General features: G+C 48.3%; 1 protein-coding gene across 1 annotated transcript; it reads left to right on the top strand.

Moving 5' to 3' along the window:
* The first annotated feature begins 2020 nt into the window (after positions 1-2020).
* ITM2C (integral membrane protein 2C) lies at positions 2021-25166 on the top strand. The gene is made up of 6 exons (XM_086468131.1): positions 2021-2128; positions 17154-17291; positions 19147-19335; positions 19649-19759; positions 23630-23780; positions 25075-25166. Exons 1-6 carry the CDS (start codon positions 2021-2023, stop codon positions 25164-25166), a joined length of 789 nt encoding a protein of 262 aa, XP_086324257.1.
* The last annotated feature ends 1285 nt before the right edge of the window (positions 25167-26451 follow it).

Below are 26451 nucleotides of genomic sequence, written 5' to 3'. Positions count from 1 at the left end.
GGGCTTGTCCCACCAGTCCTGCAGACTGACTGATTGGGTATGGAGGGTGGAGGCGTGTTTGCCACAAATGGAAAAAACAAACCCCAATTTTCTACAACTTCTGCCTTTAAACTGTTGAGCTTTCTCTGCCGTTTATCAGATGTATTGAGATATTTCATGTTACTTTTCCCCAGCTGGCATCCTGGCTTTAGATTTCTTCTCTGTGATGAGAACTGCCCAGTGGATCACTGGACTGGAGACAAAGGAGCTAACGTAGTTTCTGGTACAGAGTGCTGTGCACGAGGAGGAGTGTATCCGAACAACACAAAAAGAGCCAAATCTGTGCCCAGGAGTGATGAAGGGGATAGAAAGCAGGATAAACCTGGTGGATTGAGAGGACTGGGGCGCAGGGATTTCTGCCCCTCTGTGCCTGTTCTGGACACTTCCTTGCTCTAAAGCTACATACCATTTAGGATAAACGTTGTTAGAGTAGTTAGAGATTGCCTTATAGCCTTTGTCACGGAAGATCCTGATGGTGTCTCTTGGTTTGCATGTTGAGTGTGAGATGTTTGGATCTGGCTGTAAGCACTCCTGAGGCCAGAAACTCAGGGACATCTTGTCTCAGTTTAAGCTCCTAAAATTACGGGCTGTTTTGGAAATGCTGCCCTGTATCTCTGTGTGAGATAAAATTTGCGATACCAATGTAACTTGTACCCACACAACAGGATGCTGGGAGGACTGAGCAGCTCTAAATATTGAACAATGGCAAGTCAGCACTATGAGCAATTGTTATTGTGAGTCAATATTGAATCTCTGCCAAACATGCCTTTTGCAAATACAATTTAGCACTAATTCCTCAATGGGTTAGTTCATAACATGATGTAAAGCACTCAGTACATAATGAATCCTTCTGGATCGAAAGAAAAATTATCATAATGGCTTTATTATAAATAAATACTATGTTTAAGTGGACCTAATCGATGTAAGGGTATTGCTGTGTTTCTCCACTGACAGTTTGCTACTTTCTTTACTACCCACAGCTGACAGAGTTTTGTTAATGTTTTTTCCGATTTTGTTACCTTAAGAAAACTGTCAACATGTGTTCTTCACTCCTTGCTGTGCAAGTGCTTCAGTGAATCCCGAGTACAGCTGTGTAATACCCGGCTGTTCTGCTGTTCAAAGCGCCTTTTGTGTCTGCAGCCCCTCGCAGCCAGCTCTGCTCCCAGCTGCTCCAACCAGCATCCAGTGGCACCAGAGCAGAATCAGTGGCACAAAAGCAGCCCCCTCCCCCTTCTGTTCTGCGTGCCACACTGCTTGTCAGGAAGGGCTTTTTCTATATCATTGTGCCCGTGATGAAGGTAATCTATCTGTCCTGCTGCCCCGAGCTGAGCCTGAGCGAGAGACCACCTGAATATCTTGGGTTTCTCCAGGGATTCTGGCCTCAGGCCTTGAAACGAAGAGCAGCTGGGTTTTCCCCACCTTTCCCCAGAGTAATCCTTGCTCTCTGTGTGCATCTCTTCCAGGCTGATGCATCTTCAGCCTTGGAGTGTTGTTTAGTTTTGTTTCATATTGTTGTTGGTTTCTTTTTCCCATTTGCTGACCCGATTTCAGCAGTGCCACTTGAAGTAGTGAAAATACAGCGCTGCACCCGGCCCGGGTTTGCTGGGGCCGCGGGGCACTCTCCGTGTCGCGAACCTGCAGCCGCCTGCTGAGGGTGGCTGGTGGGGGGAGCGCACAGCTTTCGGCCGAGGGGGGGCAGCAGCCGTGGGCGCAGCTGGCAGGCGGATCCCTAACGCCAGGGTTAACTGCCCGCGTTCTCGGACGGTGCAGCCGATCCCCCCCCGAGGCCCGCTGGTGCCCCGGTGGCTGCAACCCCCCCTTTGCCTTCGCAGCCCTAGGCGCGGGGGGCGCTTGGGGGACATCCCGCTCCCTCCCCGGTGCCGGAGCGCCGCGGGGCTCTGCCGGGGGCGGTGGCGGCCCCTCCCCGGGGCGGTGCCCGTGCCGGCGGCGGCGCGGGCGGCGGCGGCGGCGACGCGGGGCCATGGTGAAGATCGGCGTCCAGCAGCCGCCGGCGGCGCTGAAGCCAGAGAAGGAGAAGGCGAAGGCGGGCGATGGGGCGGCGGGCGCCGTGCTGCTGCCCCCGGGCGCCGTGAGTGCGGGGCGGGGGCGGGCGGGCGGCGCGGCCCGGGCTGTGCAAACCGGCCCCCACCGGGCGGGCGGCCCCACCGGGCGATAGCCGTCTTCGCGCCGGGCTTTTCCCCCTTTTCGGCTAAGTTGGAGCCGATGGGAGCTGGAAGGGGCGTGCGAGAGGCCGGGTGTCTGCTGGGAGCCCGCTCCTGTTCAGAGAGGCGCCCTGGGAGAGATGAAAGCGTCCGGTTTTATGGGTGTTAGCTCGCGTCCTGGCCTGGAGTTTGGAGAAGTGAGGAGGGGATGGGGCGGGGGCAGGGGAGGGTAGTTGCGCCATTGCGGACAGCGGCCGTCCTTGGGCGCTGAAGTAAACGGCCAGCGCGGACAAGTGTCATCGGAACTCATCCCTTTGGTCTAGGTGGTTTTGCCTGGGGGAATGTAATTTGGGATTGATCGTTCGTGGGTGGATTTCAGATTCTAACATCTCTGGAGGCTTAGAGTTGGCATGGAGAAGAAGCAAGAGGAACAAAACGGCTGGTGCTGGAGCTGGAGCAAAATTAGAAGCAAGGGGGACAAGAGCACACACAGCTCTCTAGATGCCTTGCAGCTTTCAGGATGGGAGTTCACATGCTGAAGTTGAATTGCTTTGCTGGCTTCAGGTGCTGGGTATCAGAGGGGAATGGGCTCTCGTGCCGGCCGAGGTTGGGATCCTGCCAGGCACGAGGTGAATGGAGGCACTGGGGCATCCCTAGCAGATGCAGAGCGTGGCTGGGGCCTTGGGGTAGAGTTCTGTCGAGTCCCACTGGGACGGCATGAATCACGGGCAGGCAGTGGCAGGTGGTGCTGGGCACGTACCAGTGGTAGTCCAGCCCGTGCCCCTCTCAAGGAGGGGAAGGTGAAATGAGCACTGTTGTGTGTGGTCAGGAGTTGAGCATTTCTGAATGCCTCTTGTGCTAGAAGAGAAGCCCTAGCTTGCGAGCTCTTCTGTGAGGGTAGACCCACTGGGGTGAATATCACACTGCATAGGGGGAGGGTGTTGTCCAGAGAGATGGGCCTGATCCACAGCATCAAGTCTGCCTCGTTATAGAGCTTCTGTATCAGAGCAGGAGACTTAAATGGCATTTCTGTATTCCTCATAAATGCCTCGGACTCTGTGTGCAGTTTGGTCATTTGTCAAATCCTATTATATCCCTGATTCAAAAAACTGCAACAGACCTGTGATTTGCTCTATTCCTGCAGCAGTGCAGAGCGTCCCTCCTCATGTGCCTTGCCGAGTGAGTGGGAATTGCCTGTCCCAGAGTGTTGCTCTGCAGTAGGGGCTTCAGGAGATTGCTCAGTTCTGCAGAGAGTTGAAGGAGTCACATTGTAATGATCTCTCATATCTCACATGGATGTGCTTGCATCTCTCAGCTGTGCTGTCAGTGTCTGAATGTGCTCAGTCTGCCATGACTGCATCTAGTAATCTAATGCCTAGGAGCTGTATAGAAACCTGTAATGGGGGAATGTGGCCAACTGTGATATCTTGGTGATTTCCAGACTTCATCTTTCCCTAATTACGAACAAAAGAAGGTGGTAGATTTCTTCCCACCTTTGATGTCTGATCCTGAAAGTTGATTATCACACTGGACTTCGAGCTCATGCTGCCATTAAACCAGCTTTCCACAGCTGGGAAGTCGGTTGTTCTGCTGATCCTGCACGAGCTTGAGCAGGATCCATCTCCTTCTCATGAGCACTGTGAGAAAAGGAATTTAAAAAATAATAATAAAATAGAAAATAAAAGTGATAGAAGCTTATTTCCTTTATTAGTGCTGCCAGATACAAGCAATCAAAATTATTCTGATTCGAGTTCTGCCAGCTGAATGAAATTGGCTTAGATAGCAAATAATAAATTTTGGGTTCTTTATGTTGCCTTGGGCCTTTCTCTGACTCCTGTTGTTCTTTTAAACCCATGTGAACTACAAAGGAACTTAAAAACATTAATTTAGAACAAAGGCTCTTCAACAGTCTTTTAATTCCAGCAGACAGACATGTAAGAAGATCAGCCTAAGACCCATGACAGAAGGGTGGGAGCAGATTGTGGAGAGTTAGTGCAGCATGAGGGAGTCCAGGGAGCAGCACATCCACTGACAAGAAGGTGGCCTTTTCCTGATGCTGTTTTTCAGGGTGTCTGTGACACCATATTCTTTGGTGTAGTTTGTATCTAGCTGGACTGAGGGGGTGTGCTGCTTTGTAAAGCATCCAACTTGTGGGGTTGGTCTTTCCATAGCCAGGCTTTCTTGCCATGCTCTCTCTCCTGCTGCTAATAATTCCTGCCTGTGAGTGTCTTCCTCTAGCTGCCTTGCAGCAAAATGGCATTGGTGACATGCAAACAAGATGCTCTGCATTCCTTTTCTCCTTGATCTCACGACTTCAGTCCCAGTGATAGGAGCCAGAGCTGGGAAATGATTCAGCGGTGGCTTCCGCAGCCTGTGAATTTTGGCAGGTGCTCTGGGAATGCAAAAATGTGGCAGGCAGGAAGATGTCTGTGATGCTAATGTGTCCTGAAAAGTAGTAGGTGAGGAGTCCTGACAGCAAGTTCACATGTGCTGAGCCTTGTTTCTCCCCTGTGCAGCTCAGTTTGAATCAGAAAGAATATGCAATTTGAACTCTGTCAGAAAAATCCACATAATTTTGAGGCAATTGCAACATTTTAAGGGCTTGTAAAAGAATCAGTCTCGTTGCCATTATTATGAGCTAGGAGAATGTACCAGCCTCGAACAGAAGGCAGTTTGAGGTTATGCAGTCAGTAAAATAATCTGTTTGTTTGTTGGCAAATACTTTCTTAGATGCAAAATAGTATTCAGTGATTTTTAATTGAACTCCAGATTTACAATCTGAAATGGAAATAAATAGCTACGCTGTGTCTTTAACTGCTCTGAGAAATATGTTTCTTGTGTTTGTGATGGACATTGAAATCCACAGGAACTAAGTAAAACTAATGTCTGGAGCTCTCCACTTAAAATTTGATTTGGTGGTGGGTTTTTTTAGTTGATTGCATGTAAACCCCTCTAATACTTGCAGCTAGTTGTTCTGCAGAGACAGTGCAAGAGCCAGAGAAGGGGTTTCACTAAAATCTTCTGCTTCATGAGATGTAAATGATAAGTATTTGAGGAAAGGGGCACCTCTCATCCCCTTTGCTCTGTACATGGCGGAGACTGGCTGCTATGCCTTCCTGGCCACGGGCTCTGCCAGACGCTCCTACCTGCCTGCCTGGGGTGAATTGTGCCTTACAGCGAGCGCTGCAGAGCAAACTGGGTGTACGAGGGGACTGGGATGGTTTGCAGACAATGGGAAGACACCTGTGTGCACAGGGGGTTGCTTTCACAGAAACCTTTGGGGAGAGGAAGCAGAAAGCAAAACCTGTTGTCCTGTGTCTGGGAAAGGCTGTGCTGAGATAGCATGTGCGATCATGTTCATTGTTGGCTTGCCAAAAGGGTGAACGTCAAGGGGAGGACAGTGTCTGCTCAGGCTGTGACTGCTAGGTCTGGCTGATGGGAGAGAAGAGCTTTGTGGGCGCAGCAGGAGGGATGGGAGAGCTCTCCCCATGCCCGCAGGCCTGGCAAGCCTGCTGGAAACATCTCAGCAGTGGGTCATAGGCCTGGGGGCTGCGAGGGGCTTTCCAGGATGCCCACAATGGTGTCCTGTGGGTGTGACTGATGTTTTGCTGTTGGTTGGTTGCAGTAATACTAGGCTTTGGCTTCGTACCTTTCATCTGGACTGCATTCCCCAAGACTCGAAGAGACTCTTCCTTTTGGTGGGCTTTGGGTTGCGCCCTTACTGGTTGTATGGAAAAGCTTCCCACAAGGAGCTGCCTGCTGCCCAGCGCTGAATCTGTCCAAGCCTTCTGTCTCTCTGTGTGCTCTCTTTGTAGGCTACACCTCAGCATGACTACTGTCCAGTGGGGTGCCTCAGCTTCTGGGCTGCAGGGTGCCGCTCTCCAGCTGCCCCAGCCTCCTCCTTGCTGCCAGCCCGGGGAAACCGGCGGCAGCTCCCTCACCGAGCGTTGTTTCCCTGTTTGTACAGAAATAGCAGGGGAAAGCCCTGAAACCCTTGGGGAGTGTGTTCCCTGAGGAGGTGGCTGCCTCTCTGGTGCCTGGGAACCTCTCTTTCCTGTGACTGCCCCTGCAAAACTCCTCAGTGAGGAGCAGGTTCACTGTGAATGCAGAGCTCTTAGCAAACAGTATCTCGCTGCTGGGGCTGTTGCTGTGCCTCTGCTCCCCTGCCTTTTCTTGCACTCAGGTGCGCATGGTGAGACATGATTGCTTTACATCCACCTGAGCAAGCCCAAGAGGACTTGTGCTTTGTGGGAGGTGGCAGCAGATCAGAGCAGGATGGGCAGCAATGCTGCTCCTGGCCTTCCGAGAGGTACCAGTGCATTGTGAGCAGTGATGCTGCAGAGCTGGGCTCTGGCACGTGAAGCCAGTGGAGGAGCAGTGGCTCTTGCTGGCTGTGCTGGCATCCCTGCCGGCCCTATAAAGTGGAGTCACGCCAGGTTGCTGGAAGCTGCTGTGCCAGTGCAATGCTGGGTTTTGTGAGTGACTTCCTTGCAGGATACTGTGAGGTGGACAACAGATGGCAAGGGAAGAGGATGTGAGTAAAAGTCTTTTAAACAGGCTTTTTCACAAAGCAAGCTGTAAATCCGGAGAGAGGGAGAAAAACTAGCTGGCAGCGATGTGGATTGATTACGCTCATTTACATGTTTATGGGCTTGAGTCCAGGCTTGCTGCTCCTGAGCTGTGGGTATTTTCACCATATTGAGGTCTTGATTTAGGGATCTAAACATGGTAGATATTAATTTGAAAAAGCTGTCTCCTGTAACAGAAGGTGATTCCTGGCCTTTGCCCAACTCTCCCATATCCACGTGAGCTGAAATGGTGACTTCTTGTGTCCTGTATGGAGTCATCAGCTTAAAAAGAAGCATTGTTGCTGTTTCATGGTTCTCTATGGTTTGGGGATGTCTTGGAAGCAGAGGAAAAGGGCTGAATTGGAAAAAATGTCTCCAGACCCTTACAGGGTCCGCTCTAGTGCAATACTACACTTGAGTGTCTTACCAGACTCCGGATATGAATATTTGATATTCCAGCTGATCATGACAAAGGATCTGGCTAAAACTGGCGGGGTAGGAGAAGGAATGACTATTTCTAGCAGAAATATTATAAATATGACTGAATTTGGAAGCTCTCTTTCACCAAAGAGATGTAGACTGAAGAGCTGGAGATGGAGAAGCTTGAAATGTCTGTCTAGAGGTGTGCATGCTCCCAAAGCTGGAGGAGAGCAAAAGCCAATGCAGCTTTGCACATGAAGAACCTGTTGTGTTTACCAGCTTTGGGCACAGCAATGTCTTTGGTAAAACACAGAAAACCAAGAAATATCTTTTAAAAGAGGCCATTTTAAAGGGCACAAATGAACCAAATGTAAGTGTTGAGGCAGAAGGTTTGCTGTGTGTGCTGCATGTATTAATACTGCAGTGCTATAGGTCCCGTCTGTAGGACAGGAGCCCTCCTTGCTCTGCTTTAAGAAGCCCTGTGCTGTGCAGTGATAAGCAGAACATGGGTATTCACCCCCTCACTGCACCACGCTGCTTGCGTGGCTGTTTGGGGAGAGGTGGCCTGGCAGGTGTTGTGTATGGCTGCTCAGAGGAGGGGAGGTCCTGCGCGGCAGAGCACTGCTTCCAGGTCTGGAGAGATGGAGTATCTAGGGAGGAGGAGTTGTCCTTGTGCGTGGTTTTGCAATTCCTGCTTTTGTGCTACCGAACCTTTGCTCATTAATGGGTTTACAGGAGATGGAAAAGGCATTTTCACTTCTGGATGGGTATTTTCTTCCCATGTGATGTGCGGGAACCTAAGCATGTTTGGTTTTTTTTTAATGCCAGTGTTACAGTTTGAGGGAGGACAGTGTGTGAGGAGGTTTGTTGTTTTTTTTTTTTTTTAATTCATTCCTCTGCACTTGCTTTGCAGAGTTGTCTTCTTTGCTGCTATGCACTACCGTTGAAGTCAGTTTGAACAATAAAGCTGAGAAGGGTAAATTTGCCTCCCCTTTCTTGCTGTTGTTAAACTAGGTACCGTTTCTTTGTGGTAAATTTTTGAGTGTAGGACTGATCGTTAGGGTTTTCCTATGCTGCTGCTGGGAGAAGAGATAATCACTTTCAGTGTTCTGAAAGGAAGCAGTGACTTCGTTTTATGGTGTGACACTGTGTAAGTCCTGATTTTCAGGGAAGAGGCAAATGTTGCAATCTGAAATCTGGTACCTTATTAAGGTACTTCAGCATGAACTCTGGGAAATGCTGGACTCTGCTCAGAGTGAACAGTATGGGTTTACAGCTCTGATTCCCCTGCTCATCTGCAGAGCCAGCAGAAGGCAGTACCTTAGCTGTTCCAGCTGATAATCATAATCGTCTTGGGCATGGCTGTGTCCTCCTTTCTCCCAGCCTTTTGGGAATCCGTCGCCTCTAGCAGAAGAGGGAGGTGGGACAGTGATGGCTTAATTGGCCACAATCAGATCAGCAGTGCTTGGCTTGCCCTTGGCGACATCCAAAATGGCTAATTTGCTCTTCGCCATCTCCACCTGCCTGACTATGGAAGCTCAGAGGTGAGTGCTGTAGTTTTAAATTGTACATTTGTTTGGACCCCAAAACTACCCAGGCTATCCTTGAGGGTAAGCAGTAGTTAGAGCCCAGCGATGGTGTTCAAATGAGTCTTCCGCCCAGCTGTTGCTCTGCTCTGGTGCTTCACTAGGATCCAAAGCCATCACTGATGGTGAACAACTTCAGGTGAAATCCTGTGAAGGCTTTTGATGTGTGTGGAGGTCTTTTCCCTGTCACGTTTTCTGCTTTCAAATATGTTGAGACGGCATCCAATCCTTCGCACCTTTTGCAAAATCGGTCGCTAACTCTCTTGGCTTGTGACCAGGACTCCCTGGGCATCTTGCGTAGGTTGGTACTTGTGTTTGTTTTATATTGGAGCAAATGTACAATTTTAGTCTGGGAAAAGGTGAGTGTGTGGCTGTCCAGCTCCTTCCCGAACGTGTGGTCCCACTGTCCTGGCATGGGACTGGTCGTCACTTTGGTGGGCAGTCAGGCTTGTGACTTGATTCTTCCCAATCCACGCATGAAGGTGGAAGCAAGCAGACTGGTTTTGTGGGCAGCTTGTAGCAGCTTCACCTGGGAGGAGAAGGAAGACTCAGCTACACCAAGAACAAGCTGAAAGCTGTTAGTATTTTCTTACTTCAGTTTCTCAACGTTCTTGAGTATTTTTGGCATTAGTCAAAGGCCTTTAAAAGAGTCAGGTGTCTGCTCACCTGCATGTCTTTACCTTTGAATCAAGTATCTCTCTTTAACTTTGCCAACCCCTTGATTTAAGAGCTTCCTCTATTCCCAGAGCAGCTGCTCTGCTTCACTCTTGCTTGAGCTGCCTTTTGTCTTTAATTGCTCTAGATAGGTTTTGAGACCCGATGCCAAAGCTTAACCTTCTTTCTTCTGGTGAAAATTCCCATTATTTTAATGCTGCTTCTCAGTTCAGGGTTGCAAAAAAAAACCCTGGCCTTCACTTGGCTGTGCTTGCTCCTTCCCCCTCCCAGGTGAGGTCTGCCCAGGTGCTCCAGAGCCTTTGAGCTGTGGTGGTGGAGCTGCACTGGGGCAGAGACTGATTTTCCCCATCGTTGCAGTGAGTGGCTGCAGCTCCTGTTGATTTCTGGAAATCGGGCTGTGTTTATGAGATTCCATATTTTGGCATTCAGGCTGTTAAACAACCAGGTTGGGACATTCTTTGCCTCTTTATCAGAGCTGTTTGTTTTCTCTCTGCCTGTCTGCCTGCTCAGTGTGATGCTTGGGGCTTTAGCTATGTGCCTGGTAAGAATAGCCTTATTTTTACAAGGGGCTTTGTTATCCCTGCTAATGCTCTGAATGGTTTTACTCCTGGGAAAGAGGAGAGGGAGGCTGGAAAAACTCCAGCTGGAAGTTGTTGTGCCTCTGCCAAAAAATAAAATATAAAAAAAGAGGAAATTAATTCCTCACTCCTGTGCAAAGACGGAGAAGCAGCCCCTTAGTTCTAGAAAGGAGTGGAAAAAGGAGAAAAGAGGGGGGTTTATATCTCTCTTGCTGACGGGGGGGGAAGGAAAATATGATCACTGAGCGCTTAGGAGCTCCCACATGCTAGGCTGCATTTTTAGCATCCTGCTGTCTATGTCATATAGCAACAAAGCTGGGGGTTTTAATTAGCCAGTGGTTGGTTTTGATATTCTAATTTCCAGCGCTGCGAAGGGACTCCTGAGGTGGGTGGTTTTGTTCCTAGTCACGTGCCATGGTGTCATTTAAAGATGTGATTAGATTCGTTTATCGCAGCCTTTTTGCCTTTGGCTGTGATAGTCTCTTAATTACAGACTTTTTTTTTTTCCATTGGCTTCCAGGCATCTTTGAGTCCAAAAGCCATCATTTGCGTTCTCTCTGGAAATGCTGCTGCATGCCCTGCACAAGCGCCGCTGAAGTACTGTGTGCAGGGAGTTCAGTTGCCTTGGAAACTGCGTGCCATATGTATGTATGTGTGTATATATGTATATCTCTCTCCATGCATACATGCGTTATTTTCTTTTCTGACCTCTAAAGCATTAGAAACGCTCTTCAGCCTAGAAGGACTCTCCATCCAGGTAACAGTCTCGTTCACAGGCCTCTTATTGCTAGTGCTGAGCACTGACCCCTGTGACAGACACTTGGACAGGGCAGTGGCCCAGGCACTGTTTGCCCCTTGGTATCACCTGGTGTTTCTCTTCATTTCACTCCCCCTCCTCCCTCCAAGTGTAACTGCTCTTGAGGACAGGACTCTTTTTTGTTTGGTTGGTTGGTTGGTTGGTTGGGTTTTTTTGTTGTTCATCTGGCAGAGGAGCCTTTTTTGGAGCATGGGAGATGCTTTGGTGAATACAAGGATGAACTGCCTTTGCTGCAATGGTTTATCTGTTTTTCTTCCCCTTCTTGTCTTTCTCCCTCTGCCTTTTCCCTGTGTGTAGTATCTCACTTTCCATCTCCAGAGCTCTAGCTTGGCAAGTGCTCCAGTCTCGAACCCTGGCTGTCCCTGGGGGCTCTTCACCACCCAGCTCCCCTGGGTCTGAATTGCCTAAATATGGGAGTCTCTGGGATCAAGTCTGGATCTCCTTGCCCTACAATTTATCCCACAAACTCTCTGGTGCTTTTTGTCATACAGAGCAGCGGCAGTAAGTGCCAGCAGTGCTCAGCACCTGCAGGTAGTAGGGATACTGTCTGTGGGGTGGATGGATGAGAGGGCTTTTCTTCGCATGCAGGAAGAGCAGGCTGTGTTGGTGCAGACATGGGGGTTGCTTTCACAGAATGGTAGGGGTTGGAAGGGACCTCTGGAGATCATCTAGCCCAACCCCTCTGCTAAAGCAGGTTCACCAGGTGGCACTCAAAGCCAAGACCGGCACATCAGAGGAGAGGTCAGTCCATACCACCTTACACCCACTGCAGCAGCACTACAATTTTCCAGCAGTCAGCTATGAGGATTTTCCATCTGAAGGCAATGGAGGCGCCACTATTGCAAGTCTTTACATTTTGTAAAGCAGTAACTGATTTTGACTGTGAATATGGGACTTGATGTGCTGGAGGTAGAGACCTTGAACTGATTTTTTAATTTTCCTGTAGTCTGTATTGGCCTTTGGTTACCAGAAATGAGTAAATGGTGAGATCAGTTAGATTTTCTGATGTGGGTTTCTTAGGTTTCGAGCCTGCATCCTTTGAGGAAGCCATGGCTGCCTGTGGCGGTGTCCATAATTACATCAGTACATCTACGTCAAGAGCTCAGTCTGCTGCTCCCTTGAAACAAGTGACCTCTCAGAGAGGGATGACATATTTTACCACCTTTCAGCTAGCACTCCTCTCCGAACCACATCCCTTTGAGTATTTACTCTGCATCACATTTCTCTTCTCACTTGTCAATTGTCAAAATCACATCTAAAATTTTTAGTTGCCCCAAGCTTCTTTGCCTGTTGGGGACGTACATTTAGACACTTGCCAAGCTGTGTCCCCTGTTTGTCAGGCCCTGCCACACCTAAAATGAAACATTTCAAACCTGTGTGTTTCAGAAATGCAGGAAGAATGATTTGTGGAGAACTTAGAGCTGTTTCCAAAGCTGAAGAAGCAGGAAAAGGGTATAAGCAGAGTCCACCTCTGCCAAGGCAATGTGCAACTCAGGCGGGAACAAGGCATGACATGACACTTGCAATTTCCTTACTTCTGTCATCTTCAGTGAGATATTGGTTATGAAGGAGCGATAGAATCAAATATCCATTTTTTCATAACCCTGTAATGTATTCATGAGAAATACCAAAGACAACACCTCACTGAGTATCGTTCTTGCTAGCACCTTCTGCTAGTGTTGTGTGTCCCAAGGCTCGGCACCATGAAGCCAGGAGGGTTTGCTCAGCAGTAGGTGCCCTCAGCAGTGCCCAGCAGGCATTGATGGTTTCCCTGCTCTGTCTTACTCTAGTCTTTGGATTTGATTTCCATGCTATGGACTGGACATTGCAGCTGTAAAGCACAACCAGGCTTCTGTCCCCCACCCCCATGTAGGTGAGATGTTCCTTAGCCATTCGGTAACAAACAGGGACAACAGGATACCAGCCATTTTCATCATGTCCTCAGCAAGACCTGAAATTCTGAAGATCCACAAAGACTGAATTAGGACTTTTCCCACCCCACCTCAGGCTATTTTCAAGCCTCCTCTACCAAATGGTCTGTATCATAACTTCATGCACTCCCATCTGGGTATCCGCTGCCTGTGCTCTGTTCCTGCACCAGCCCTGCGAGCAGGCAGGGTGCTGAAGCGTAGTGAAGAGCCTGTTTTATCCAAGGAAAGGAATTCCTTTTTATATTCCAATATCCTGTCTTCTGCCAGGCACTGGGCTGAGTGTCTGCAAAGCAATCACCTGCAAACTGGAGCCAAGTCAACATTCCTGGTTATTCAGGCTCATGAGCTGGAGCTGCCTCTGCCTGTCACCTTTGGGATGAAGTATTAGCAGGACAATGCCTGGCAGAAAACCGAGACGAGCAGGTGTTCTGCTTGAGAGATGGATGCTTTCCCTTGCTGCCCATGCAGAGGAAGAGTGAGCTCTGCCTTCCCCTGGGGTTGTGCAGGGGAAGGAGCTCTGCCCGTGGCCTCTTCAAGTTTTCCCACTGGAAAGGGAGTCAGCCCAGCCCTTTATGTAGCATCAGCAAAGTGCGGCTTCTGCTGCCCACACTGGTGCTGGGGCATGTGGTGCTGCCAAGAAATACAGAGCAATGAAAGGATCATTGCATGGAGCAGCATGGTTTTCTTGCCCTGAAATCACGATGAGATACTCTGCAGAGCTGTGGATCTGTCTGTGCATCCGCCTTGCATACGCATCCGTAGAGCCTGGACCGCAGACATCATGCTCTTCCTCCGCTGCTCTCGCTTTTCCATCTGTTCATTCCTGGAGAAACAAATGAATGTTTGTCCTCTGCAGAACCCAGAGAGGGGAGGAAGGGCCTTATGTTGATTTTTGTGTAAAATATGCCCATCTGTTGGAATATCTATTTAAAATTATGAAAACAGAAAAGGAAAGCCAGTTTGCTGAACTGAAATACCTGTCCCTGCCTCTGCCCAGGGATGCTTTTGACCCCAACCTTTCCCATTTCTCTTGGCTAAAAAAATCCATAGCTGTTTGAGGCAGAAAATCAGTTGAATGACTTGTTGCAGGAAGAGTGTCTGGTTTATGAATTCTTACAGAATATTGTTAAATATCTGGTGAACGTACAGCGTTTTTGGATGTTAATATATTGGTTCCTCTGTGGAAATGCATGTCTTGAAGGCGTGATCTGCTCTTCAGGAGGCCCAACCTGCTGAGTCTAATTCTTTTCCCCACCACTGAAATTTGTGGAGATTGGCAATGCTGCCAGATCTGCAGAGTCTGCCATGTGGTGTTAGGGTGGTGCGTGATTTGGTTTGCCAGTTGGTCCTGGGGGTCTTTCTGGCCAGGATGGCTTTCCTGCAGCTTGGTGCTGTGACCGCCTCGTTCTCTTTTATGATAAGGTTAGCTTAGGGGAAAACTGCTCCCTTGCTGGGGAGCCAGGTGTTCCTATGGCAAGAAAAGATGGAAATCAGCTGTGATGGTTTTCTACTTTTTTAAAATACCTACATTTCTGCTGCAGGGAGTGGCAGTCCTGTGGGAAGGAGGTACGTTGTGGCGTGAGCGGGGCAGCAGCCTGTGGAAGAAGCTTCTTGGATTTTTCTGACCTGGTGAAGATTTGTTACCCTGGCACAGCTTTGTCCACAGGCTGTCAGCACTGAGAATGCCTCCAGCCCAAAGCCGAGGTGCCGATTGGCGTGTAGTTGCTTTTAAATTGTAATTCATTCGTAGTGACAAAGGCTGTCGGCCTTTTAATCTTCTGGGCTGGTGGATGGAGACGAATGATTTAGTGAGGGTTTGTGCAGGTGATTTTTATGCAGTATTTTGCAGGACTGTGGTTAATTGTTCCCCTTGGCCTGCCTGGCAGCATTTTTAACCTCACTGCCTTAATCTCCACTCCACCGGAATGGTTGCAGTTGAGTTTTTTCTTTCCTGCCTCAGAATTTGAGGGTGGTTTTCATTTTTCCTGGTGTTTTGTAACTTCTCCCAGGTCAAAGCTCTGCTTTGCTTCCCCCTCCTTCTCCCAAAATGCAAAACTCGGGCATTTTTCCCAAAGCTAGGGATGCTTTGCAGGGAGCCAAACTCATCTCCTTTGGCGGTGAGAGGTGTGATGTCTTGCTGTGTCTGGCTGTGCACAGAGCTGCTCTAGCAAATAGCAAACCAGCAAGTTCTTATTTCCCCTTCCCTACCATTTTTCAAACACAGTTTTTCTTTTAGGGGAGTATTTTTTTTTTCCTCTTTGAGTTGCTATGTCCTTCTGAACCCTCTCTCCAAGCTCTCCATGGAGTTAGCACTTGCAGCTCACAGAGGAAGCGAGCAGTGCATTATACATCACGGGAACCTGACACCTTTTGGATGTAATTCACTTGCGGAGCATTAGATGTTTTCTCAGCCATGCTTCAGTGTCAGCAGCAGGAGATCTTTTTGTTCCTCTTCACCCCCACTCTCTGCACTCTGATGACAAGTGTCTGGGGAAATCTGTTTTGGTGAAACACTTGACATGTGGCGTGACTTTCCTGTCCTAGCAGTTCATGTCAGAGACCCTTTAAACTTCCTCTAGTGATGTGATTTTTTTTTTTTTCTCTCTTTTTTCTTTTCTTTGTGGCTTGTCACAGTCTGCAGAAGGAGAGGAAGGGAAAGATTGGAGGTGAATTTAAAATGTGGTATTTTTTAGTTTGCTCATCCCTTCATTTGCTGGAGCAGCAGCAACAAACTGATTACACTGATCCTTCGGTGTAGGGAGCTGGTGGTGAATAGAGGTGCTGTGGGTCTTTCAACAGCTGGGATGAAGGAGAAACAAATACAGATTAATTTCTCCTGGAGGTGTTCTGGAATTGTAGCTCTCCCAAAGCAATTTGGTCTTCACAGTTACCAGTCTGAATGTTGCTAGAAGAAAAAGTCGATAGCTGGAGCAGTCTCTGTTGGCTGGGAGTGGAGCAGGTAGAAGAGGGGTTGCAGGATCCTGGCTCTGCACCTTGATGGAGCTTAGGTGCCAGGGAGGTCGGGGGGGGGTGTGTGTATCCCTGCCTGGCAGGCTCCCCACAGGTGCCTCAGAGATGCTGCTCTAGTCTTGGGGCAGGAGCAATGTGATACCTCCAAGCCTGGGACTGAACTGCTGCTCTCACAAAGGCAGCTCCGTGGCAGAGAAAGGGGAAAGGTGTTCGCTGCCAGCTTCACTGGGCAGAGTGTGTCTCATGCCACTGGAGGGTGGCAGGAACCCAGGGGCATCTTCCCTTGGGGCTTCAGCACCTGCACCACCCTGCAGGATTTGCCATGTTACCCTGAAGAAACATCTCTTCCTTTAAAATGTGATGCATCTTGGAAATGAGAGGTAGCTGTTTGCTTTTAAATCTGTTCTTCCAGTTCATTCCAGTCTCTAGCTAGCCATGGAGAAAGTGTCTTTCTAATCAAACACGTGCGATCACATACTGTGCAGGGGAGTTAATTTGCAGGAGCCCTCCCTGGTGCCTCTTTCCCCTGCCTGCCTGCTCAGCTGAGGGCAGCTTTCAGCTCTTCTGTGCAGAAACTGGGGCATCTCTGAACCATCTTCTTTCATGTGCTTCCAAAAGGCTTTACATCCTCCTGCTTAACATTTCAGAGGCTTATTTTGGTAGTAAAAACAAGAGCATCATAGGCTGGGATGAGTGGTCCCCAGGAGGTAAACCTGCCTTTTCACTGCCCTCCTTTTTGAGGGCTGTGATGAGGTGAGCTGGCTACTGTCTATATAGATTGGGCAGTGCTCGGAAAATGGCAGATACGTTTTCTTTTGATGCTCTGACCATATTCCTGGCAGGTGTGCAGGAATCTGCTTGAAAATGAAGTCAAGATCAACACAGCTGTTCGGGTAGGCTCACTCCAGCAGGGCCAGGAGGTACCTCTCTGGGACCAGTAATTTCCACCTCAAAAATTTTGCCTGAAAAATTCTGCAAGAGTGGCAGCATTTCAAAAAAAAATTTGAGTATAAATACATAAATGCTGTTACATTCGGTAGCCAGGAACTGTTAGTTCCTAATTTCCTTTTTTTCAGTCAATCCTTATCGCCCACTGAAACAAAGCTTGACTTTGTTCTGAGCAGTTGGCAGAAAACAGAGTATACATATATGTGTGCATGTCCACAAACACAGACACACATATTTTTTAATATATATAAATATATGTATGGGGTTGGGAGACCAAAGTGTACAATAAGTGTTTTAGTCATACCAGAATGCTGTCAGATGTGAAGTCACTTTGCAGGTCGATGCCTGCTTTCTTTAGTCACGCACTACAACCCGTGCATGGCCTTTGCATAAAATATAGTTGATTTTTCTGATCCCTTGCAGCAGCAGCTGACCGATGCTCTTGTTTTCGTCTTGCAGGAGGAGCCGGCTCCTGCAGTGCAGGGCCGGAGGTCATCACTCAGCGGGGTGTGCTACCTGACCATGGGTCTCCTCGTACTGCTCCTGGGCTTGGTCTTTGCATCGATGTATGTGTACAGATACTTCTTCATCACCCAGGTAGGGGCAAGTTGGGAAGGACTGCTGGCTCGTCAGCTGGAGCAGCCAGACAGACTGCTTCAATCTTTGAAAGAGGTGGTGCTGTTATTTATTGCTTTGCAATGCAGTAACTCGGGAGCCAGTCCTCTGGGCATTGCAGACAAGGTATGTCTTAAATGATAGGCTCAGGCTCACCTTCATCCCGACTGCCAGGAAGGGCCTTCCAGAAACCTTCTTCCCTCCCTTGTTGCTTTGTTTTGTTTTTTTTTTTTTTTTTTAAACCCCTTAAAAGTATCTTGCCAATTCTACCTTTTAAACCAAACGTCATTGCTGCCAGGGGTAAGGCAGTCTGAAAGCATGGCTTCTTGTGAGGGAAGAGCAAGCCCTGCAGAGAGCAGGGAGGTACAGACAAAGGAACAGCTTTTTGCAGTAGGTTTTTTTAGGCACTAGCACAGCAAAACTCTGTAGGTTTAACAAAAATAGGCACTGCTATTAAGAAAGCAAGCAGAGAAATGAAAAGCAAGTGGGAGATGGTATGGAAGGTGAGCCCTCGACCTCCATTAAATTCAGCAACTTTTCTTCCACATAGTGTTTGCAAAGCCTGGCCTAGCTGGAGTGCTGGGCTGGCAGCATTGTGGTGGGTCAGAGCGTAGGGAATGAGACAGGGCAGAGCTGCTTTTTAAGGAGGAAACTGGTGAGCTCTGTGGCTCGCTGAGTGTTTAGCCAAGAAACCGCAGAGCATCAGTTTGCGAAACAGCTATTAGTGAATGAGTTCTCCCAGGACCATTGTCTGCCTTCATTTCTGCAGCCAGCACTTACCCACTCAGCAGTGTAGTCTTTTTATACACTCCCTTGCTCCATAAATTTTCTTGCTGTCAAATTAATTGCAATCTTTGTTTTAAGATACTACAGGGCTTTATTGCATGTGCTCACTTATACCTGATCTGAAAACCCCTGCTCAGCCCTCCCACGCACTGCTGTGTTAGTGTGATGGCACCCTGTTGCAGGGCTTTCAGTGTAGACTCTTCCTTATGAGAAGAAGCCCTTGGCACTAAAGGAACATTATCGACAAGGTTATGGACAGCATTCATTCATCACCCAGTCATTATCTACCCTTGGTGCATGCGAAATGGCACTGAGAAATGCCTGCTGGTTCCTTTGGGGCCACCCGGTGTCACTCCAACTGCCTGCCTGCGATACCAAATGACAGCTCCTAACCGTTGACACAGCAAAGCCAGTTCAACGTGGTCAGAAATGCTTTGGAGGCCAAGGCAATGGTGCCTTTATGTCTCAGTCTCCAGTGGCTGCAGTTTGTCCCTGTGATCCTCATGCTCAAACCTGATTGCTCACCCTGCATTAGCTCTCTTGCCCATGCCTTGTGCTTCTGGAGCCGTGGAGAGCAGCAGCTCTTGTTTTGCAGTGAGGTAAAACTGCTTTGTTTTGGTGCATTTGCCATATCCAAGCTACAGGTGCCTTTAGAAATAATGCCCTGCTTGCCCCAAGCTTGTATGCCTTATGTAAAAAAAATTCAGTTACTGGAAGCCATGGAGGGATGTGAACAGCCTGGTTGTGAAATTTAAGAGCCTACAGGCAATCGGTTTGCCTTTCTGAATGGCTCCTTGTGAAATCCCACAGGAATCCTTTACTCCCTTTGGATCTGGCTGGCAGTAAGGGAGATGTGGTCATTTCACAAGGATGTTTTGCACTGCCTATAGCAAGAATAGTTTCTGGTAAAAAGATTCATCTTGAAGTATTCTCCAGCATCTGTTTGAAAAGGGTGTGTTTACCCAGTATGGGTACATTTCTTCCTGTGTTTGCTGGAGTTGTTAGTGGGGTGTATGAGTGTTGTACCTCCACCTGGATCTTCTCCCCACAGCTGCCCCGTGAGAGTGTGTTTCACTGTGGCGTCCTTTATGAAGACTCGCTGTATTCGCCATTCAAAGGGCAGCTGGAGTTGCACGAAGATGTCAAGATTTACATTGAGGAGAACTACGAGCAAATCAACGTCCCGGTGCCCCAGTTTGGAGGGAGTGACCCTGCAGATATCATCCACGATTTCCAGCGAGTAAGGAGCTGACAGGGCTTTTGTGGGCATAGCACGGGGCTGAGCTGGGGTGCACCAGCATGGTGCTTATGCCCTAGCACTATCACTCTTGTCACATATGTCTGTGATGGTCTTATTACTGAGTTGTCCTCCTTCCCAAGGCCCTCTCTGAGATTTTCCAACCTGCTCGTCTTGCTTGGTAGGGAGGTCCTTGGACAGGTTTGTTGTTTAAATCAATTTCCTGTCTTCCTTGAATTCCCTCTTTTCATCCATTTTCACAGCTACATTTCATTGCAAAGGTCTCAATTCCTTAATTTCTGTGCTTGGAACACAGGGTCTGACAGCTTATCACGACATAACACTGGATAAATGCTATGTCATCGAGCTGAACACCACTATTGTGATGCCCCCTCGCAACCTGTGGGAGCTGCTGGTTAATGTGAAGGTACAGCTGCTGTTCTGCTTATTTTGCATGCTTTTGTTGAGTTGGCTTATGGGTGCCAGCTGGAAGCTTGTGGGAAGTCAAAACTGCTATGTCTGTGGAAGTAAGCCTTGGCCCTGACAGAGCTGAGCCTTCATGTAGAGCAGAGGCTTCAGCAGGTTTAGCTGAAATACTAATTTTGCAGTCAGCACAGTAGTGCTAGCATGATGGATCAGCCTGGTCAGGGTGACAGAGAAGCAGCAGAGTCCTTCCCTCTGTTGTTTGCTGATTGTAGGAATTGAGGAAAAAAGACTGCAGAAGGTGCATATCTATCTCGGTCTTTTGCAGGTAAAGCAAAGCACTGAGCCTGAGTCTCTTACTCCCTTCTATGAGGGTCTATTTAAAAGAAAAGAAGAAAAATAACCCCAAACAATCTAACTCTTGCTCTTTCTTGATTTCCCTTTGCTCACCTGCTGCTATGTGCAGCATGATGAATTTTGTAGGGGTTAAGCTCAGAAGCAAAAGGTTATGCCTTGAAAGATGCCTGATCTTCAGTCCTTGTCAAACTCCCAGGTTGTTTCCTAGCAGTCCGCGCAGTTTTATGCACTGTCACCCTCTGGCAAATGTGCTGGGAACCCTGCTGTGGTACAACACACGTTTACTTACCAGTCACTGCAAACCAGCCACAGCTTCTGACCACAGCAGGTGACCAGTCCCTGGGGCAGAGGGAAATCACAAAATGTTAGGGGTTGGAAGGGACCTCAAAAGATCATCTAGTCCAACTGCCCTGCCAGAGCAGGACCACCTAGAGTAGGTCAAACAGGAACGCGTCCAGGCGGGTTTTGAATGTCTCCAGAGAAGGAGACTCCACAACCTCTCTGGGCAGCCTGTTCCAGTGCTCTGTCACCCTCACAGTGAAAAAGTTTTTCCTTATGTTCATGTGGAACGTAAATGGAAATGGAAGAGGCAGGATTGCACAAGCTGACAGCAGAGCCCCAGAAAAAAAAAAACAGATTTGGAATACTGGTCACATCCTAAAATAAGACATATAAAATCACAGTCAATGAAAATTATGCTTTCTCTTTATCAGAAATGGAATTTAAAAGGGGATAAAATACAATTTAAATGGTCTTACATGTTTGATTCTTTAAAAAGACTACAAAGCAGATGGGGGTTTAAATAACTTTCTGATTATTGGCGTGGGTAAGTGTCCAATCAGTCTATGGAGTTTTTAACATGCATCTTAGAGACATTGTTTTTAAGTGTTTAGCTTGGTCTTGAGCTCAGAAAAGGTTTTTTGCCATGAGGACAGGAGCAGTGGAACAGGTTTCCCAGGGATGTTGTGCTGCCTTCTTGAAATCTTTGGAACTTTTCAAGGCCGGACTGGATAAAGCCCTAAGGAACCTGGTCTGATCTCATAGCTGCTCCTGCTTTGAGCAGGAGGTGTGACTGGAGACCTCCTGAGGTCCCTCTGCAGCTGAATTATCCCATGAGCCTGCAATCCTTATGTCCACAGGTGCAGCTTTGCTGGTGGCCTGTGTCAGGCAGAGAGGGCAGATTTCTTCCTGCTGTGGGGGACCTTCCTCACCTGATGACTTGGCTCCCTGCTCTGAAGTGCTCCTGTTTGGATGCTGGATGAGCTGCGTTGGTCCTTGGACTCAGAGACTTTTGTCTTGCTCATGATGTACCTCCTTTTGCCTTCTCTGCTCCTCTGAATCCAGTCAAGGTCCCGAACGAATGAGACTAGTTTCCAGCTGAAAGTTTAGTTTTGAAGATGTTCAGTGTCTTCAGTCCTGTTTCTAGGACTAAACCTCATCCAGCAAGTAACACTAGCTGTCTGCACAAGCAGACTGTGGCAGCACAGAGATTGAGTGAAACTCCTTTGTCCTTTCCTCTCCAGCCAGCCTGGTGCCAGGGTACCCCTTTGCAGTGTGGTTGCTGCATGCCCTGTGCCTGCTCTGCAATTCCTGCTGTGTGTGGCCACAGCTGTCCCAGACCTGGCTCAGGTCTTGGCCCTGCTGTCACCACATTTGTGTTAGCAGGCCTCTTGAGTCTGATTTTTCACCTGTAAATGGCAGCTTTGCTACTTCTTGCAGACTTTATTCTGTTTAGGTGTAACAGTTTAGTGAACAGGGCTGCATAAGTATCTGAGAGAAGAGGATGGAGGGATGCTCCACCTGTGCAGCAGCAGGAAGTTGGAGATGACCCAGTTAAATGGTGGATGATCCACAGCTTTTGCAAAACCCGAGACACTCAGTGCTCTAGTTTTCTTAAAGCTTTTGGTGGAGAATTGAAGGTATCGTGCTCATTGCACAGTCCTGCAGTGGAAGAGCAATGATTCCTGACTATTTCGGCTGCCACAGCTATTTAAATATAAAACAATGAAGAAACTGGATGTGTGCATGTGTGTCTTTAAGCTCTGTCACCGTGTCAAGGATATGGCAAATCCTGAGCCCCAGCCCCAGGTGTGAACATGACAGCTCCTGCCAATACTGCATGTATTGCATGCCCTCTCCTGCACTCTCCCACTGAGAATCAATAATTGAATTTCTTGCAGAACTGTTGTGTTAGTGTAGTACAAATTTCCATTAATAATCTAGTCCTCCAGCATTAGAGGAGAGCTTTATCGATCCAGTAGAGTATGCCAGCCCAACAGCATGGTGCTAAGTTAAAACAGCATGTTTCCAGGTACATCTCTATGGAAATAACCAGTCCTGTGGAGGAAACTGAAGAGATGATATTTGAAATTGTGCTGGTTGCTTTTCCACCTGATTATGTCTATATTGGTCCCAGGATATGCTGCTTTATTCTTTGACTCTTCTTAAGCAAAAGGGGCCAGAAGTGAGTCTTTGCTTCGTGGCCTAGTTAGCATCCAGTCTGCTCAGAAGAGCCCCCTAGACCAAACTGCTTATTGCCGAAGCAGTGCCCAGACAGCTGCGAGATGCCCTGATCATCTGGGGATCAGCTGCAGAGAATCCTCATTGCTGAGAAGGTCTCTTTCCTGCAGGGAAAGGGGCAGCCTTTGTCCCTGGGGTGCTCCCAGGTCCCCCATTTTCTCCCTCTTCATTTTTTTTCTAGCCCCTGATGGCTTTCCGCCATGTCCCCCCACCAGACACCCCACTTATCACTCTGGTCTTCATAGCGGCCTCCACCCCAGCAGCAGGGAGCTCGTGTGTGCTGCTTTGCCTCAGCTCAGTCCCTGGTGTGAGCTGCCTTCCTGCACTGCCACTGAGTCGCTTGGATGATGTCCCTGGGGTGATGGAAGTGTGCTGAGAGCTCGCTTTCCCCCAAGTGCCCACTGTTACCATGCAGGGTGGTGTTTCTAAGTGGGTCCATGGCCCATCTCTAGTCCCTGTTTCTGTGGGCTCTAAGGGCAGGAGATTATTATAGCTGTACTTTATTATAGCTGTGCTGAATGGACCAAGGAGGAGGGGGAAATGTGTAAAACTCTGGAAACTGTTGGAAACTGAGCAGGGCTGGTGTTCTTGGGTAATGTAAATGTAAAATGCACATTTTCAGTGGAGTTCCTGGCATTTTGGTTGAGCCTTAATCCCTCTCCAGATGGGTTCGTTGTGCTCTCAGAGTTACAGATTCCATGCCCTCCTTTTGAACTGTGATTAGTTTATAGGGGGGTTGATCCTACACTGGCTTCATCCCCTACGTGAACATTCAATTTTTGAATCTAATCTGTTTTGTGTGCCCTGTGCTAGTAGCATGAGACAGTTTACTGCAAGGACAGGAAAGCATGTTAACCAGCCTCAGTAAGTGGAGTTTAAGCCTTCAGTGAATTTTCTGCCGTTTGGCTGTCCTTGGTGCTCTGTGTGAGACAGTTCTATTGAAGGGGGAGATCATGGCACCGTTTGTGCTTTATTTTGGTGGAAACTGTCATTTCAGAAAGGGACATACCTGCCTCAGACATACATAATCCAAGAGGAGATGATTGCGACTGAGCACATCAGTGACATGGAGCAGCTTGGTTCCTTCATCTACCACCTTTGCAGTGGCAAGGAGACCTACAGGCTGAAGCGGAGGAGTGCGAGGAGACGTAAGAGCCTTGCCACGTTCAGCTGTCCTAACTCGCTTTCCTCCTGCATCACAGTCATTATTTCTGCTGTTACAGCCATGCTGGCCTCTTCATGGCAAGAGGGGAGGTTTTCCTGTGGGTGTAAGCACACAGGACATCTTTTGAAGTGTTTCCAATCTAATTTGTCTAAACCGAAATCTGGGATGATGATGCTGCAAATGGGTGCTAGCTCCTGCATTTCTGTTGTCTATCACCCTAATTGAGAAAATGGTTGCAGGAGCCAGCAATTCATTTGCATGTAGGCTCCTGGGTTTGAACTAATAGCAGTGCTGTTGAGATCTGTTTGGAAAATTTCCCTGGTGGAGACACCCGCTTCAGTGGCAGCTATGCAGAGCAGATTAGATCTGCAAATTGCCTTTAATTAAGTTCCTAATAATACAGAAAAAGTTATGAAGAGGGAACACTGGACTACCTTAAAATGATTTCACGAAAATCAGCAATATGTAGCTTAGATACAAATGATAATATTGCTGCAAAAAACTCCTTCATTTCAGTATTTGTGTTTATTAATTTTTAGATACTGGTGTACTTAAAGACCCACCTGAACATGAACCTATAGTCAGTTTGGGTCTGGATCTATGGGGAAGCTGCAGGGTGCTGAGAACATTTGGGTGCAGAAGTCACCGTGGCTGCAGTTCGTGGTTGCTTTCACAGCAGAAGCTGCTCAGTTGTGCACAGGGCTGCTGGCATGCTGGCTGCTGCTCTTATGGACCCTGGGCACAGTCCTGTTTGTCCGCAGGGCACCACCTGTGCCTAAGAGGGGAGTACCTGCCTGACAGAGCTGCCCAGAGTTGAGGTCCTGCAGTTTAAGGGCATGGCAAGCATTACTTGTTTCCCAGGGAGGCTGAGGCCATAGCAGCATCAGTGCATGCAGGGATACGAACAGCCAGAGGGGTGGTGATTTTAAGACCTCCTTGGCTGTATTTGGAGCTGTGCTCTGTACCAGCCTGTGACTTCTGCTGGTTTCATGAGGCTTTCAGGTCTCTGAGACAACACTGAGATGCTGTCAGCTGAAACTAGCTGTTTCCAGGTGGCTCCCCCAGCTCATGGCAGCTCATACTGCATGACCATGGCCTAGAGAACATGGCTGTTCTTCCAAAGACCGGATTATGCTGCTTTTCATATGGGCTGTGTAGCTCCTGCATTTCAGTGTTCAGTGGTTGCATCTCATTTGCTTTCCTTCCCCCAGCTGCTGCAGCTCTTCTAGATTATCATTTGTTGAATTTCCCCTCTCCTCTCTTTCAATCACTTCTAGGTATCAGTCGACGTGAGGCCGGAAACTGTCATCGTATTCGTCATTTTGAAAACACTTTTGTGGTCGAAACTGTTATCTGCAAAAAGTCATGAAGCCACTTCCCAGATGTAACCTTCCTTGGCTTTGCTTGCACACACATGCTTTCAGCCCTCTCTTTAGACATGGTAATCTGTCTCACTTTTTGTACTCCCTCCCCTGCTTGTGCAGCTCTAACCTGTTGGGTCCATTGCGGCCTCACAGTGGATTCTTTTCTCTCCCTGCTACCTACCTGAGACATTTGCTGGGCTTAAATTTACACAGTGCTCAAAGACAACCTGGGAGTAGATCCAGCTTCTTCCACACCACAGGACAGGAAACTCTTTTGGGAGCAGTTTTGGTGTAGAGGGGATGGCCGAGAAATACAAGTACTGGAAATAGGTGCTCTTTTCCTGCCTGAGTGATTCCAGGCTGGTAGAGTGCTTTGAGGCTGCCTTGGCACTGGGACAGAAGCTGTATGCACAAGAGGAGGGTTACCATTTTGGTGCTGATTTAATGACCAGAAATACATAACCAGATGCGCTTAGGAAAAGAATAGTTGTAAGGCTACAGACAGGGTGATTGGGAAAGCTCAGCAGAGGGAGGGTTTCTGCCCAGAGCAAGCTGTGGTGGTCCCAGCTTGCTGTGTGGTGTCCCGCTGAAGACCAGATTTTCAAACATTGAAAGCAATCACTATGTGTTGTTGTCACTGGCTCCTGGGCTCAGCACTCACCACTTCCTGAATGCGGTGTGGCTCAGCGTGACCCACTGAACAATGCAGGGTATCCCAATGGGTGTTCAGGATGGGCAGGAGGCCAAGGCAAGGGGCAATGAGGTGGGCTGGGAATGACACGAATGACACAGCATGCTTCTGCTCCCTGGCTACAAAGCAGAGTGTGAAGTGCAAGGCTGTGTAGCCTCTTCTCTAACACACAGTTGGAGCTGCTGTGGATCCTGGGCAGATCTGCTGGCACTTTGCCCAAGTAAATAAAGAGGTGAATCTTTGATGCAAGATGCCAAAGCTCCATGGATGTCACATCTATAGCCCATAGCTGCAGGTAGAGCCGGGTAGTTACACCAGCCCTGCATTTGTCCTGGCCAGCTCTGCTTACTTGGGAAGACAAGTTATGTTCACATGGGTCTGTCTTCCTGAGTTGTTGAGATCCAGTCTGTGTGCAGATGGGGTGCCATGCCTACATACAAAGTGGTGTCAGCAGCAGAACTGGTAGTTACTGCCAAGTGCAGAAGCAGATATTTTTTTTTTTTTTGACTGTGTGTTCTTCTATAACTCCTCTGTGAAAGCTGTTTTGATAGTAATTACTGTAGTCCAGCCATGTATCACATTGTCTGCAGGCACCATTG

Source organism: Leptosomus discolor, chromosome 7, assembly GCF_034619465.1.
Source record: "Leptosomus discolor isolate bLepDis1 chromosome 7, bLepDis1.hap2, whole genome shotgun sequence".
NCBI classification, from domain to species: Eukaryota; Metazoa; Chordata; class Aves; order Leptosomiformes; family Leptosomidae; genus Leptosomus; species Leptosomus discolor.
The sequence above is the reverse complement of the archived record's forward strand: the minus strand, read 5'-3'. Positions and strand labels throughout refer to the sequence as shown.